This window comes from Podarcis filfolensis, assembly GCF_964270895.1.
Source record: "Podarcis filfolensis genome assembly, chromosome: 10".
Taxonomy (NCBI): Eukaryota; Metazoa; Chordata; class Lepidosauria; order Squamata; family Lacertidae; genus Podarcis; species Podarcis filfolensis.
The window spans coordinates 34,291,725-34,305,818 of NC_139612.1; the positions used below are offsets into that span (position 1 = coordinate 34,291,725).

Genomic DNA, 14,094 nt, shown 5'->3' on the forward strand with positions numbered 1-14,094 from the left:
ACCACTCATCCTGTGAAAATGATTTGCAGAGATGACAACTGCCCTTGGAGAGCTGAAATTATTACTTTTAGTTCCACAATCTTTTCATCCCTCCAGCATTCCTGTTTGACTAGTCCTAACCACATTACTCTTCTGCTTTAATTAGTGTCTTCCGAAGCCTTTGTGTTGTTGGCAAACCCTGTCCAGGCTTCCCCTCCCCATTTTTACAATACTGATAATAAATGAAGTTGACACATGTCACAACAGTATCTGAAAGGCCTTCCCATTAGGTTTTGACTCTTTTTTGTGAGCAAAAAGCGGGTTGGAGTTATGTATCAATGGTGCTTCTTTGCTTTAAATTTTGAGGCAAAGTTTGCTAAATTCATAACCACCTGCTTTTGCAGATTGTTTGTATTCATTCTTCTCAGGTGTAGGCTGACTCTGTAATAGCAGGGGCATTGCTAAGCCCTTAAAAGATTCTGGCCAGAAAATTTGCATATACTAATCTGCATATAGATGCAAATTTAGGCCAAATTTCAAAGGGGTAAAACCAAACTCTGGCTCTTGCTTTCAGGACTTACCTTGAGGCATGGGGGCATCAACAGGATTTTCTGGATATGCTGCTGCTAGATATAAACAGAGCTGTTGTATGTTTGTCATCTGTAAAGAGCTGGAAAAAAATATATATGCAAGTTTTAATTTGCTGTGGGAAAGGCATCAGATTTGGGAAGAACTTTGCATTTCTGGAATATGAAATCATGCCAGCAAGGAAGCAAATGCATTCCTTGTATGACACATCAGTTCTGACACGTGTTCCATGGTCTCTTATTCTTCTTGCCCCATATTGTGTTCTCTGTGATATGGAATTGGGTTTCTGTTGTTTATTTTTTCAGCTGGTTGGTAAGCATGCCTTTAGATGTGCCTGATGGCCAGAAGAGACATGGCATAGGCAATCTGATTAAAATCCCCTCTGAAGTTGTTTTACATTAAACTTCAAAGCAGCTGCACATGGTATGTGCACTTTGATTTTGATCTGAGCAGCAGTGCTGATGGAGGGGAGAATTGTAACCCTTTATCCCCTTGGCTCTTTTTCCAGTATAAATTGTGTCCATCTCTGAAGCAGCTATTAGCTCTGCTGGAGAAAGAATATGGGCACAATTCAGGTACCTGTAATTTTTTCTGCAGCAGGGCTAAATGGCAGCTTTGAGTATATATGTGTGTGTAATTTCAACTGGGAAATCTGGCTGAAAAGAGTTAATATCCTTCTTCCCCTGTACCACAGCTCTGATCAAATTCAGAGTTGCCATAGCTGCTTTTAAAGTGTGTGGATGTTTTTTTAATGGAAGGTCCAGTAAGAATTTCCTTGAGTCCTAAAGCTGTAAAGTTACGTACTCATAATAAGACTATAATCATTCTTTCATGTCACCTCTGATATCAAATGCATTTTAACCAAGGAATTAGACATACTACACCATATAATCTTATTCTGTATTCCCTTTAAAATATAGATAGTGTTTTAAGTTGCTGTTATGACCTGATTAGTAGGAATGTAGTTTTACTCATGATTTACAAGGAGAAAGATGGTTTGAGTATGTAGCATCAATCTTGGCCCGACTGCATTGGCTGTCAATTAGTTTCCAGGCAGAATTCAAAAGGACAACACTTTGAATGGTTGACAAATATTTCTATGTATTAAAAGTAATTTTAGCAAAATATGTCCAGATCATTGATATCTAATGAATGTATGTGAATTCTAAATCTGGAGGAGGGAAGGTGGGTCAACTTTCACTGTACATTTCCAGCTCCTTCTACTCATTTCTTAACACCATTTGAAGAATGTAGCATCCTCTGCTGAGACGAACAGGAATAACAAAAAAATCAATTGGTTTGTACATTCCTACTTTCGGATTGAGTTTTCTGAGATGGTTGCAGGACTTGCTTATAATTTGGTGGCTTTAAACAGCTGCTTGGGGCAGCATTTGCAGTGGGAACAGATGAAAGGGTCTTTCCCCAGCTACTATCACTTTTTATTGCTAAGGAATAATGTAGACTTTAAAGAGATCTGCCTTTACAGCTTAAGCATCAGTACTCAGGTCAGACTCCTTACCACAGAGAAGGCTTCCAGCAATAATAAGTCCAAGACCTGTCACTCCTTGCCTGGTTATACTACATCAAATAACTTCTGTAATCCGGTGATTGCAGTACCTGAAAGGTGTGGACAAGACTTTCAATTTTATACTTTGCATTCGGAAAGCTTGAACTTTACGATTTGCACCAAGCTAGCCATATTAGTCTCTTGCAGCAAAATATACTACTTATGGAGAGCACCAAATTGGCTACTCCTACAGAATTTACTATAATGAATTTGTCAGTCTTTAAAGTGCTGCAAAACTTCATCTGAACTCTGCAGTGTTTTCCATTACTTGAATATGTAGTCTTTCGGGGAGAAAATGTGTAGTGCAAGTGAACCCAGCAACAGCTATCAGTGACCTTTAACTACTAGATCCAGTGTTTGATGTTTGCAGAAGTAGTGACTTCTGCATATCGATTTCATCAGAGGGACCTGCTCTGTTCACCAAGTTCCTTTATGGCAGGGTGGCCCAACTGTTGGAAAAACCCTGGGGGTGCCTGCAAACCCCTGAAACTCTGAGTGTCCTTCGGTACGTGCAGCTCTGAAAAGGGCATTTCCTCCCTTCTCTAGTGCGCTCAGCGACATATACCAGCTGGTATATGCACACTAATCTTCTGGCAAAATACAGAAAGAAGAGTGAGATACAATAGATCTCATCTACTATTTATTTACACAATATGTACAGACAAAGGCATAATGACATCTGTTATCTCCAGGTCTGAGAGAACAAACAGAAATAAACAAAAGCGAAAGTACAGTGTAATAGGGACACGGGTGGTGCTGTGGGTTAAACCACAGAGCCTAGGACTTTGCCGATCAGAACAGTGGTGTAGCGTGGGTTGTCAGCACCCGGGGCAAGGCAAGTAATTTACGCCCCCTAACCCGTGGATTTGCGCCCCCTAACCCGTGGATTTGCGCCCCCTAACCCATTGATTTGCCCTAACCCCAGATGTTGCGCCCGGTGCGGTCCGCCCCCCCTGCACCCCCCACGCTACGCCACTGGATCAGAAGGTCGGCGGTTTGAATCCCTGCAACGGGGTGAGCTCCCGTTGCTCCGTCCCTGCTCCTGCCAACCTAGCAGTTCGAAAGCACGCCAAAGTGCAAGTAGATAAATAGGTACTGCTCCGGTGGGAAGGTAAACGGTGTTTCCGTGCGCTGCTCTGGTTCGCCAGAAGCTGCTTAGTCATGCTGGCCACATGACCTGGAAGCTGTACACTGGCTCCCTCGGCCAATAAAGCGAGATGAGCGCTGCAACCCCAGAGTTGGTCACGACTGGACCTAATGGTCAGGGGTCCCTTTACCTTTACAGTGTAATAGTACCTGCAGCAGAAGAGATAAGACTTCTTCCTTTCCCAGAGTCATCCCAGACAGGCATGTGATTTACAACAATCTCATCTGTAGCATCGGAGGAGTGAAACTGCTAACACCAACATGCAGCTGCCCCATAGGCCTCGTACCACCTTTTGAAAGCTGGATAAGTGAGTCACTGGGCTTTGGAAAGGACCTGGGTGGACCTCTGAAGGGATCCTAGAGTCCTCCTGCCTCCTTCCCAAAGCCTAGTTAGTGTTTTCCAAGCTTTGGGAAGGAGGTGAGAGGGCTCCAGGACCCTGCCAGAGCCTCACACCCGCTTCCCAAAGCCCAGTGCCTTGCTCACCCAGCTTAGGGGAGACAGTGTGAGGGTTGGTGGGGCATAAAATCTATTGGGTTCTTTTGCTGAATGACTGGGGAAGTTCCTCCATGTCAAAGAGCTCCTTGGTCACATTAAGACACCTCTTACAGTAAGTGATTTGTGGTTCATAGCATTTTAGGGTGTGTTGATTCTGCCATTCCCCCCTGTTTTTTTACATGCGTTAAAACTATCTTATAAATTCTGATTCACTTCAATTATTTGTTAAAACATGTTATTTATTTTTTATTTATTTTTATTTATTTATTTTTTATTTATTTAACAAAATGTATTGGCCACTTAATGATATCTCTGAGCAGTTTGCATAATATTGGATAAAAATATTTATAAGAAAATACCCATAAAACAAATATAACTTTAGATGTTTGACTCCTAAGCACATCAATAATATTGAGCTTTACTAGGGTAGAAAAACACATTAACCTTGCTATTACGGTGCCCAGAGAAAGATTAGCAAAATCAACAGCACAGACAAACCAACTGGTCAGCCGCAGAGAAGACCCCTAACTATTAAAAAAGCTATTAAAGAAAATGGCCTATTAGCCGTTAGTTTGGGAGACATCCATAAAACAATCTCTGAGGCTTTAGCAATATCTGACAACTTTCTAATCTCCCTCTCTCTCCCCCCCTCCTTCTCAGTAGATTTTGTTCTATAAACCTTCTCTGACCTCTTGTAACATAGCTAGAATATACTGATGCATTTAATAGACATTTTGATGAACAGACTAGGCAGAAATTTTGGAAGAAATAAAACACTGTAGATCTTGTGGTTCAGTTTTTTGCTCAAGTTGTTAACGGTGTATGATTTTTTTCTTTTACATTTAAAGATTACTATAATACAAACATTTTTTTCAAAAAGAGAAAATTAACAGTTAATATTTGAAAGGTCTTTGGTGGACTCTATTAGAAGTGTCACGTGTCACTGTGTGTTCAAACAATATCAACATTTAACAGGACAATCCTAAGCATAACTACCTAGAATTATGCTCTGTTGAATTCAATGGTGTTTACTTCTACTTAGGTAAGGTTAGGATTTCAGTGCAAGCTATTGCATCTGCCAGCAACATGCCCTCTGAAGTATATTGATTCTGGCTAGGTTCATATGGTTTATGATTATTTATTGTTTCATCTTAGCCCAAGTATATTAGTGGCACTTACTCTCAAGTCAAATGCTATTCTATTTTTTAGAGTACCTGTAAAGTTGGTCAGCAAGACATAACTGAATATAGTATAGTCAGCTAATTGAGATGTAAAGCGATGTAAGACTATTGTAAAGCAGCCAAAGGTTAGTAATCGGGGAAATAAAGTGTACCTGTCTTGAGAGGTAAGTAAATCAAACTGCGTAATGAGTTTAGTGGCAATGGAGAAAGGATAGCTTGGGCTAGATCTAAGTAAAAGGCAGTTGGATTAATGCAATCGTTCTTATCTATGTCTTAGCCGTTTTTCTTAGGTACATTGGTTTCTGGCATCTTCTGTGCAAGACACCTTTGTGTGCCTTCTGTTTCTATAGGTCCTCAATTGTAATAGAAACAAATGCAGCATGGATGTAGAGCAGGGACTGTTTCCTCTTTGATATTTGGAAGCTGCTCTGAAAGCTGAAGAACAATATGTGGACACAATACTGACTAGCATTAAAATAGACAATTGCCTGTTTAGATCACATGGAAGTCTTTTTGTTGGCTTCAGTGAAGTCCAGGATGAACAGTGTGCATTTCAGTTTAACAGCACGTGGTGACTGTTGAAACTAGAGTAATGATTCAGGCTCCCTTAGTTAATAAACAGGGTTTCTTGAAAAGGGTTTCTTAAACAGGGTTATATACAGCTTCTTGGCAGGGCTCTAAACACAGGCCTACAACGGGGTTTCTTTTAGTCCAAAGGAAGTATAGGAGGCTGGATTGTACCAGTGCACAGTTAATTCACTGTGGCCAAATTCACTTAATCAGTCTATCTAACAATACCTTTGATGGTCAATAGGAGGAGGACAGCTGTCTCCTATTAAAAGGGACTTGGCCCTCTTCCTTTCTTTAAGTGTCAGTTAGCAACCCACCTATGTACCCTTTTCAGAATGCAGGATTAGCCAGTCACCATCAAGAACAGTAAGAATTATCAGCACCGTTCTCTAACCCGAATGGATTGCCCTTTTCACCTATTCCTGTGCTGTTCTGATCAGGGCTGTGTGGTTAATTTGGCTTAATTGGCTGCAAATCTGTGACATCTTGGCATTTTCAGCATTTAAGGTTAAGTACCCGAAGGCACCTTTTGCGAAGGCCATCTGACAAACCACCTTACATTGCAAGGTGGCTTGAGGCATTTGCTTGGTTTGTGGACGTGCCCTGCTGGATGGCAAGGGTTAGGCTCCCCTTCAGCTCCCCTTTGGCAATGAAAGATAGTGTTTAGGTTATGCAAGGTGGTGTTGTCCAAACTTTTTTTTTTTGCATTCCTTTGCTCTCTTCCAAAATTCAACCTGCAGGTGTTTAGTCCCATGCTGCAGATTCTTTCGTACTGCTAATAAAGTTGTGTCCATTTAATCCCATCTTCTTGTGTGAGTCTCTATTCTAGGGTGTGGGGGCTAATACTCATATACTGTGTACCACTGTGGCTCATTGTTGAATTGGCAATGTTGCATTGTGCTGAAAAATGAAAAAAAGGTAAGTATAACACTTCAAATAGACCTTATTCCCTTGCTCTAGTTTTGTAACCTCACAGTCATTGGTCAAATGAATTGACACAGGTTAAATTAAAACAAACAAATTATTCCTTAAACAATTCATGATAAGCACAAGGGTCAGAAGTCACTGCAGGTTTGAGTGCACTTTTAACACCCATTGATTTTGATGAGCTTCAAGTGTGCTTATGTTTGTTTGGGCTTGTTGTCATCATAGATTTTATTTCTCTAGGGTGCTCCGAGACCCACTAACTCCAGAAACAATTGACATAACTGTATGGTGGTCAGTCTTCATAGCCACTAATGGCACATGCAGTGTCCTTATAAACGCTGTTTACCAGAATTGGGAACCAACTCTAGGGAAGGCTATGTTCATCATGCCCTGTTTGTAATCTTAGTCTGGGTATTTGGTTACCTCTGCTGAATATAGTTTGCTGTGTCCAGATGGATCTCTAATGTGATGCAATATAGCAACTGCTATGACCTTGTGTCCCACCTTTTGTTTTGTTTTGCATTAGAATAATAGCATCCAAAAGTGATGGTGTGCCATTCATTCTCCATGTATAGCATAACTATGTTGCTTTTTGGGAAATGAAATATGAAGAAAGGGCTGCGTAGTTACTGATTGCTCCTCAGGGACATTGGGAGAAGCTTTAGTACCAGAGCTATGTTATAACCACTGCCTTGTTTATTATGTTTTCTGCATCACCCATCTCCCACCATATTACTAGAAACTATTGCCTGCCTTTCTCACTGGTACTCTTACAGCACACTTCTCTCTGCTTTACTGTACAACTTCCTGTCTGATTTTCTTGCTCTCCGTACCTTGTATTCCTTACCTGATCTGCATGGTCCTCGCTGCTGCTGTCAGGATGATAGAGTGCTGTGAGTTAAACAGCAGTTCTCTTTGCTGAGCTAAGCCAAAGATCATTCCTGTATCTGAGTTGCTCCGTTTATTACAGGGCACCACAATACCTGAGAATAGAATGAATACCAGAGAATATAATAAACACCCCTTATGTCTACTTTTTATACTTCTAAAATGGGTTGTCTTCTTTTTTTTATAAGATATTTATTAAGATTTTTTAAAGTATTACAATAAAAATGAAAAAATAACAAAAATACAAAATAAAAATAGTTAAAAACACACAGATTTTCCATTGCTTATTTTCCTTTAGCTTGTTTCCCGGACCTCCTCATACCTCCCTTTTTTGTATTCCACTTCAAATTGTTGGTTCAGCAAATCCTTACCATTAAATTTTTCCTATTTATAACCCTTTTTTCATATTCTCTTAAAGCATTACAGCTGGAAACCACTTAATTTCTATCCAACATCATTCTAACATTCATTAATTTTACAATATTTCTCTAGATAGTCTTTGAATTTCTTCCAATCTTCTTCCACCGACTCTTCTCCCTGGTCTCAGATTCTGCCAGTCATTTCTGCCAATCCCATATAGTCCATCACCTTCGTCTGCCATTCTTCCAAAGTGGGTAGATCTTGTGTCTTCCAATACTTTGCAATGAGTATTCTTGCTGCTGTTGTAGCGTACATAAAAAAAGTTCTGTCCTTCTTTGGCACCAATTGGCCGACAATGCCGAGAAGAAAGGCCTCTGGTTTCTTCAGGAAGGTATATTTAAATACCTTTTTCATTTCATTATAGATCATTTCCCAGAAAGCCTTAATCCTTGGGCACGTCCACCAAAGGTGAAAGAATGTACCTTCAGTTTCTTTACATTTCCAACATTTATTATCGGGCAAATGATAGATTTTTGCAAGCTTGACTGGGGTCATGTACCACCTGTATATCATCTTCATAATATTCTCTCTTAAGGCATTGCATGCCGTAAACTTCATACCTGTGGTCCATAACTGTTCCCAGTCAGCAAACATAATGTTATGTCCAACATCTTGTGCCCATTTAATCATAGCAGATTTCACCGTTTCATCCTGAGTATTCCATTTCAACAGCAAGTTATACATCTTTGACAAAATCTTAGTTTTGGGTTCTAACAGTTCTGTTTCTAATTTTGATTTTTCCACCTGGAAGCCAATTTTCTTGTCCAAATTATATGCCTCCATTATCTGATAATAATGAAGCCAATCTCGCACTTTGTTTTTTAGTTTCTCAAAACTCTGCAGTTTCAGTCTATCTCCCTCTTGTTCCAAAATTTCCCAATATTTCGGCCATTTGGCCTCCATATTGAGCTTTTTCTGGGCTTTTGCTTCCATTGGTGACAGCCACCTTGGGGTTTTATTTTCCAATAAGTCCTTGTATCTTATCCAAATGTTAAACAATGCTTTCCTGACAATATGGTTTTTAAATACTTTATGCGCTTTGACCTTGTCATACCACAGATATGCATGCCATCCAAATACATTGTTAAAACCTTCTAAGTCCAAGATGTCTGTGTTTTCCAGAAGCAGCCATTCTTTCAACCAGCAGAAAATGGGTTGTCTTCAACCAGGGGTACCCACTGAAACTAATGAACCTGAGTTAGTAATGTCCAGTAATTTTATTGAGTCTATACAGAGTGGCCAGACAGAGCCCAAAGTGGTGCACACACACCCCTCCATTCAGTCAATAAAAGAGGCATTATCACCGGCGGGGGGAGGGGGAGGGAACCTGAGGCCAAGGGCTGCAAATGACCCTCTGGCCTCTCTGTCTAGTTGTTGGGACCCTCAGGCCACACCCCTCATTAGCCCAGCTTTGCACCCTGCTTGCGTGTTTTTGCCTGGCTGGAATTCATCCTTGAACTATGATGATAATGTCTCTTGCTTGCTTAGATGGAGGATAGAGGGTTGTGTGGGTGGGTGTGTATAAGCTAGCCTATTGTACAAAGGTAAAATTTTTGCTCTGGCCACTTTTGCCTCTGACCCTGCCCACCACTGGTTTGTGACCCAAGGAAGTTTGCTCAGAAGGGAATGCAGCCCTTGGACTGAAAAAGCTTCCTTAACTCCTGCATTAAAGGTAAAGGTAAAGGTACCCCTGCCCGTACGGGCCAGTCTTAACAGACTCTAGGGTTGTGCGCTCATCTCACTCTAGAGGCCGGGAGCCAGCGCTGTCCGAAGACACTTCCGGGACACGTGGCCAGGGTGACAAGCTGCATCTGGCGAGCCAGCGCAGCACGCGGAACACTGTTTACCTTCCCACTGGTAAGCGGTCCCTATTCATCTACTTGCACCCAGGGGTGCTTTCGAACTGCTAGGTTGGCAGGCGCTGGGACCGAACGACGGGAGCGCACCCCACCGCGGGGATTCGAACCGCCGACCATGCGATCGGCAAGTCCTAGGCGCTGAGGTTTTACCCACAGCGCCACCCGCGTCCCTAACTCCTGCATTACCACAGTGCAATAATACATTGTAGCCAAACAGAAGCACTTGAAGAGGGAATGGAGCGAGGCCTGTGTGGATTGCTACACCTGTACTAGTGCATTCATCATGCTGCTGTCGTCCCAGCCTCAGATGTGAAACTTGCCTTTTCAAGAAAAGTCTTGCTCATGGTTGGTAGGAGTTTTTTCTCCAATTCTGAGCAAAATGTTTCTTTAATACTACATAATCAGTGCAATGCTTTGTTTTGTTTTACTATAAAATGGTTATATCTCTGATTTTTAATTATCAAAGAAAGGAAGGAAGGAAGGAAGGAAGGAAGAAAGAAAAAGAAAAACTCATCCAGAGCATATGTGTCCCCAGCAATTTAGCTTTCAAGTAATATCCCTGTTTGTTTTCAAGACTGTCACTTACTCTTAGTCCATGGTGTAGGTTTTGTTGTGCCTTGGACACACCTATCTTGCACAATAAACCCATAGGAAAATTGCAATGAAAAGCAGGGTGAGAGTACATTGTTATTGACTACCTGTCTAGAGTATACCTTGGATATATTTTCTTTCTCTTCTGCTCGGTGACCAACAAATTGAATGATGGAGGAGATAAAAGGAAGGACATACTTGCTTGGCAGCCTTTCCAAGACTGAAATAAAATGATAAATAACGGAAGGTTTGGGGTCCTGTGCATGGCATCTCAATCTGTACAGGGAAGCTGCTATTTACTTGAAAATGAGGCAGGGAAAAGATAGAGGGCATATTCATTTGACTTTTTGACATGGGTAGAGCCAGAATCCAAGCCAATTTCAGAGAATGCTTTGTGTGGAAGTAACAAATTGCTGGGCCAGTGATAAGTGGCTCTGGGGGACTCTATGAATCAAGACAGACTCCAGCTTTTGGTAGACGATAAATGATAGGGGACTCCCCCGCCTTGAAAAACTGTGCCCCTCCCACAAGACACATCTCACAAAGCAATGGCATTAAAAGACCCCGAGGTGAAATGCTAATGTCAGTCCATTCTATAATTTTGTTTCTAACTTTGCAAACTTCTTTGACTATGCAGACAGACATAACATGAAATGTGACATTGGGGTTTTATAAGAATTTTTGCATTATTATTGAAGCATGCAGGCCATTATTAGCATACCCAGTCTTCCTGAATTCTACAAGAAATATGGCAGAATTCTAACTTGACACCGGAAGTTTTACCTGATTAAAAGAAAAACAACAGCTCCAACCTACTGGAAAATCGTGGTCCAAGGACGAATGAAGAAAAATCATCTCAACTATGTTCCCCTACCTTTTCACAAGCCAGAAAATATTATGCACTTAAAATGAATATTTAAAATCACAGAAACTTTCTTTTTAAAAAAAATTAATACAAATTGAATTTAGTTTTTAATTGCACTAAGTAAATCAATATTTTACAGATTTTAGCATATACTTGAGAACAAGCATCAGCTGCTTTACTACTTCTTCTTCTTCTTCTTCTTCTTCTTCTTCTTCTTCTTCTTCTTGCACCCCGCCCCATTTTTGCTTTCAGACCACATATCTGATTTATCAGTACAAACATGAGTTTGAATGGGTCTGTTGCCATCACATCTTGTTTTGTCCTTAAGATGCTGTTGCTGTCATTTTTCTGTAGCATTCTTGATTGTGGTAAGGGGCTCCAGATGTTTTTGGCCTACACCTCCCACGATCCCTAGCTAGCAGGACCAGTGGTCAGGGATGATGGGAATTGTAGTCTCAAAACATCTGGAGGGCCGAGGTTGAGGAAGCCTGGGCTAGTCTGATTCACAAGGCAGTGACTAAAGGACTGATGGTGACCACGTATGGAAATAAGGAGGCAAGACACAAAGGTTAGGTGAACTGGGCCACATTCATTAAATTAGTGCAACACATTTACAGAAAGGAAGCAGGCTGTGTGATGCTAACTGCACACAACAAATTCTGTGAGCCAGCGCTGCCAAGGTAAGAAGGTAGTGTTTAAGGGAAGGTACTGCCTTCCCGTGAACATCACCCTTTTGGGTGAGTAGGGTGCTTCACCACCTCCCAGGGCTCCACAACTCCGAGTGGGTGTTTGCAGGTGGACCTCAAAAGTGTTCGTCACTCTACCAGCAAGTCTTGAGACCCTTCATCCTTAATCTGAGCCTAGATCTGAACTGCCTGATAACTTCATGCAACTACCTGCCATGGAAGATGACAGGTCTAGCTTAGTCTAGCTTAGTCTAGAACCTCAAAAGTGTTCGTCACTCTACCAGCAAGTCTTGAGACCCTTCATCCTTAAAGCTGCCTAGATCTGAACTGCCTGATAACTTCATGCACCTACCTGCCATGGAAGATGACAGGTCTAGCTTAGTCTAGCTTTGTGTTGCTCAAGGTGCTGTTGCTCTGTTGTTGGTTATGAGCCAGGGGTTAAAAGCTGCAATTTCACACTTTTTGAGGATTGGCCATAAAGTTGCAGTTTCATCCTTGGAAACTGCATTGAAACCAATGGGGCTTCCAATAAATGCATTTACTTTAAAGGCTGTTCAGTACGTTGTGTTGGGCAAAAGGGAAGACTGGGCAATCACACTTAGTTGGAAATAAGACCCACTGGACTCTTTGATGGGACATTTCTCAGTAAATATGTTGAGGAAATGACTGAATAAACCTTTTGTGTATACTATATTTTTACTGATAATTTGCTTCTCAGTTAACCAGCTTCTTCCACATATAAAAAGAAAAATATAGTAATAATTAAATGTCTTTTCCCCCTCCTCAACAGATTCACAGACAGGATGTAACCTTTAAAAAATGGAAGCTTGTATAGGAAGCAACAGATAACAGTTGGAGCTTAAAGGAGCGGATGAACATTTCTCTTTGGATGTATTGTCTTTTAAGAACGATATGTTGATTCAGAAGGTCCGAAGAGAGAATCGTGAAATTTATTTCCTCTACCCAGTCGCTGGATTTTTAAACCATTCCTTGGAGGTGGTGAATTTCCACTAAGGTGTGTGATGGAAAAAGCAGTGCGTCTCTGTGTCCGTAGCCCATACGTTGTGGATTAGTTTGCTGTTCCAAGGTACAAATTCCATTTTGAGGGACAAGGAACGGATGTGATGGATTTACCTTCAGAAATGAGCAGGCATGGAAGGAATCCGCTCAGCCACAAGCTAGAAGATCAGAAAAAGGTAAAAACCTACTTTTGACAATTGAATGTCTTTTAAAATTTGTATCCCCTTTCTCCACAAATATATTTTTTTGAATGCTCTAACCTTTACAAAACACTGTGTAAAATTAAATGTTTTCTTATATGTATCCTTATTGCTATCAGTCTGTTTCTGTGCAGCTGATTTTCATTGCTACCTGATAATCTGACTTCCAAAGGGTCTTGAAATTATCTGGCAAATTGGTTGTCAAAAACATTCACTTTCCTGCCGTTCCTGACTCTGTGCCAAATGTCTCCTGTAGTAAGCAATATTGTTAACTTTGTGCTGACCTTGTTTGAATACGTTCTTCCTCGCGATGGGAGTGACAATTTGCTCTTCCCAGACTCTTCCGATGGTAACTGGGAAAACTGCATTTCAATGTAATTAATGCTTGTTAGCATTATGTGTAGAACGATCAAATGTGTTGCATTTGCTTTTAAAAAATGGTCTTTAATTGAAGGAAATAGAATAATTAAGCTATTGGATAGCCACATCTTGTTTCATGTTTCCTGGGTTAATTTACAAACTTGATGAGGAAGAATACTTCCTGTTTTTAATAGGTGCCCTGTACAGCTGTTATTACGCTATGAGGGAATACAGGTGCAGCAGAGGTGTGTGTTTATCCCTGTCCCCAGTGTTGTGTGAATTCTCCTGTCTGCTTTGTGGGATGAAAGTTAACTTCTACAGCAGAGAACCTTTGTGTCTGTGGAGGCTCCCTCCATAATGGAGAACCTTGATTCTGACAGATCATTACACCAACCAGTTGAAAGTCAATTGATCTTCATTTTGTAAAAAACAAAAAGCAAACCACAAACACCAATTCTACGTGCGCTAAAAGAAAGCCTTTTTGGGTAGCTGTAGAGGAGACATTGTGTGGCAAAAGTAAGGTGTTCACCAGTGGATATTTTCGGAATATCCTTCTGCTGAGAAGGAGGTTGGCCTTGAATGGTTTCTTCTTGTCTTGTTTCTATATGTTCCATTTGCTGTTTGCAAAGCTATGAAGAAATGCAGTTACTACTGAAGTCTGGTTGCCTTCATGGATGTCTGAACAGCAAAATCTATCCCATTTAGTTTGTGTTGATGGTGTTAGGACATTTTATTGGCTGACTTCGGCTTC

At 41.0% G+C, this 14,094-nt stretch overlaps 1 protein-coding gene across 5 annotated transcripts in view; it reads left to right on the forward strand.

Annotated features, from left to right (window-relative positions):
- Nucleotides 1–14,094, forward strand: part of NAV3 (neuron navigator 3) — a 448,840-nt gene that overhangs the window by 100,358 nt on the left and 334,388 nt on the right. For all 5 annotated transcript variants that reach the window (XM_083573284.1, XM_083573283.1, XM_083573285.1 and 2 more), the window contains exon 2: nucleotides 12,554–12,959. In XM_083573284.1, the coding sequence (XP_083429410.1) occupies nucleotides 12,888–12,959 (72 nt within the window). In that variant the 5' untranslated portion in view covers nucleotides 12,554–12,887. The remainder of the gene's footprint in view (nucleotides 1–12,553; nucleotides 12,960–14,094) is intronic.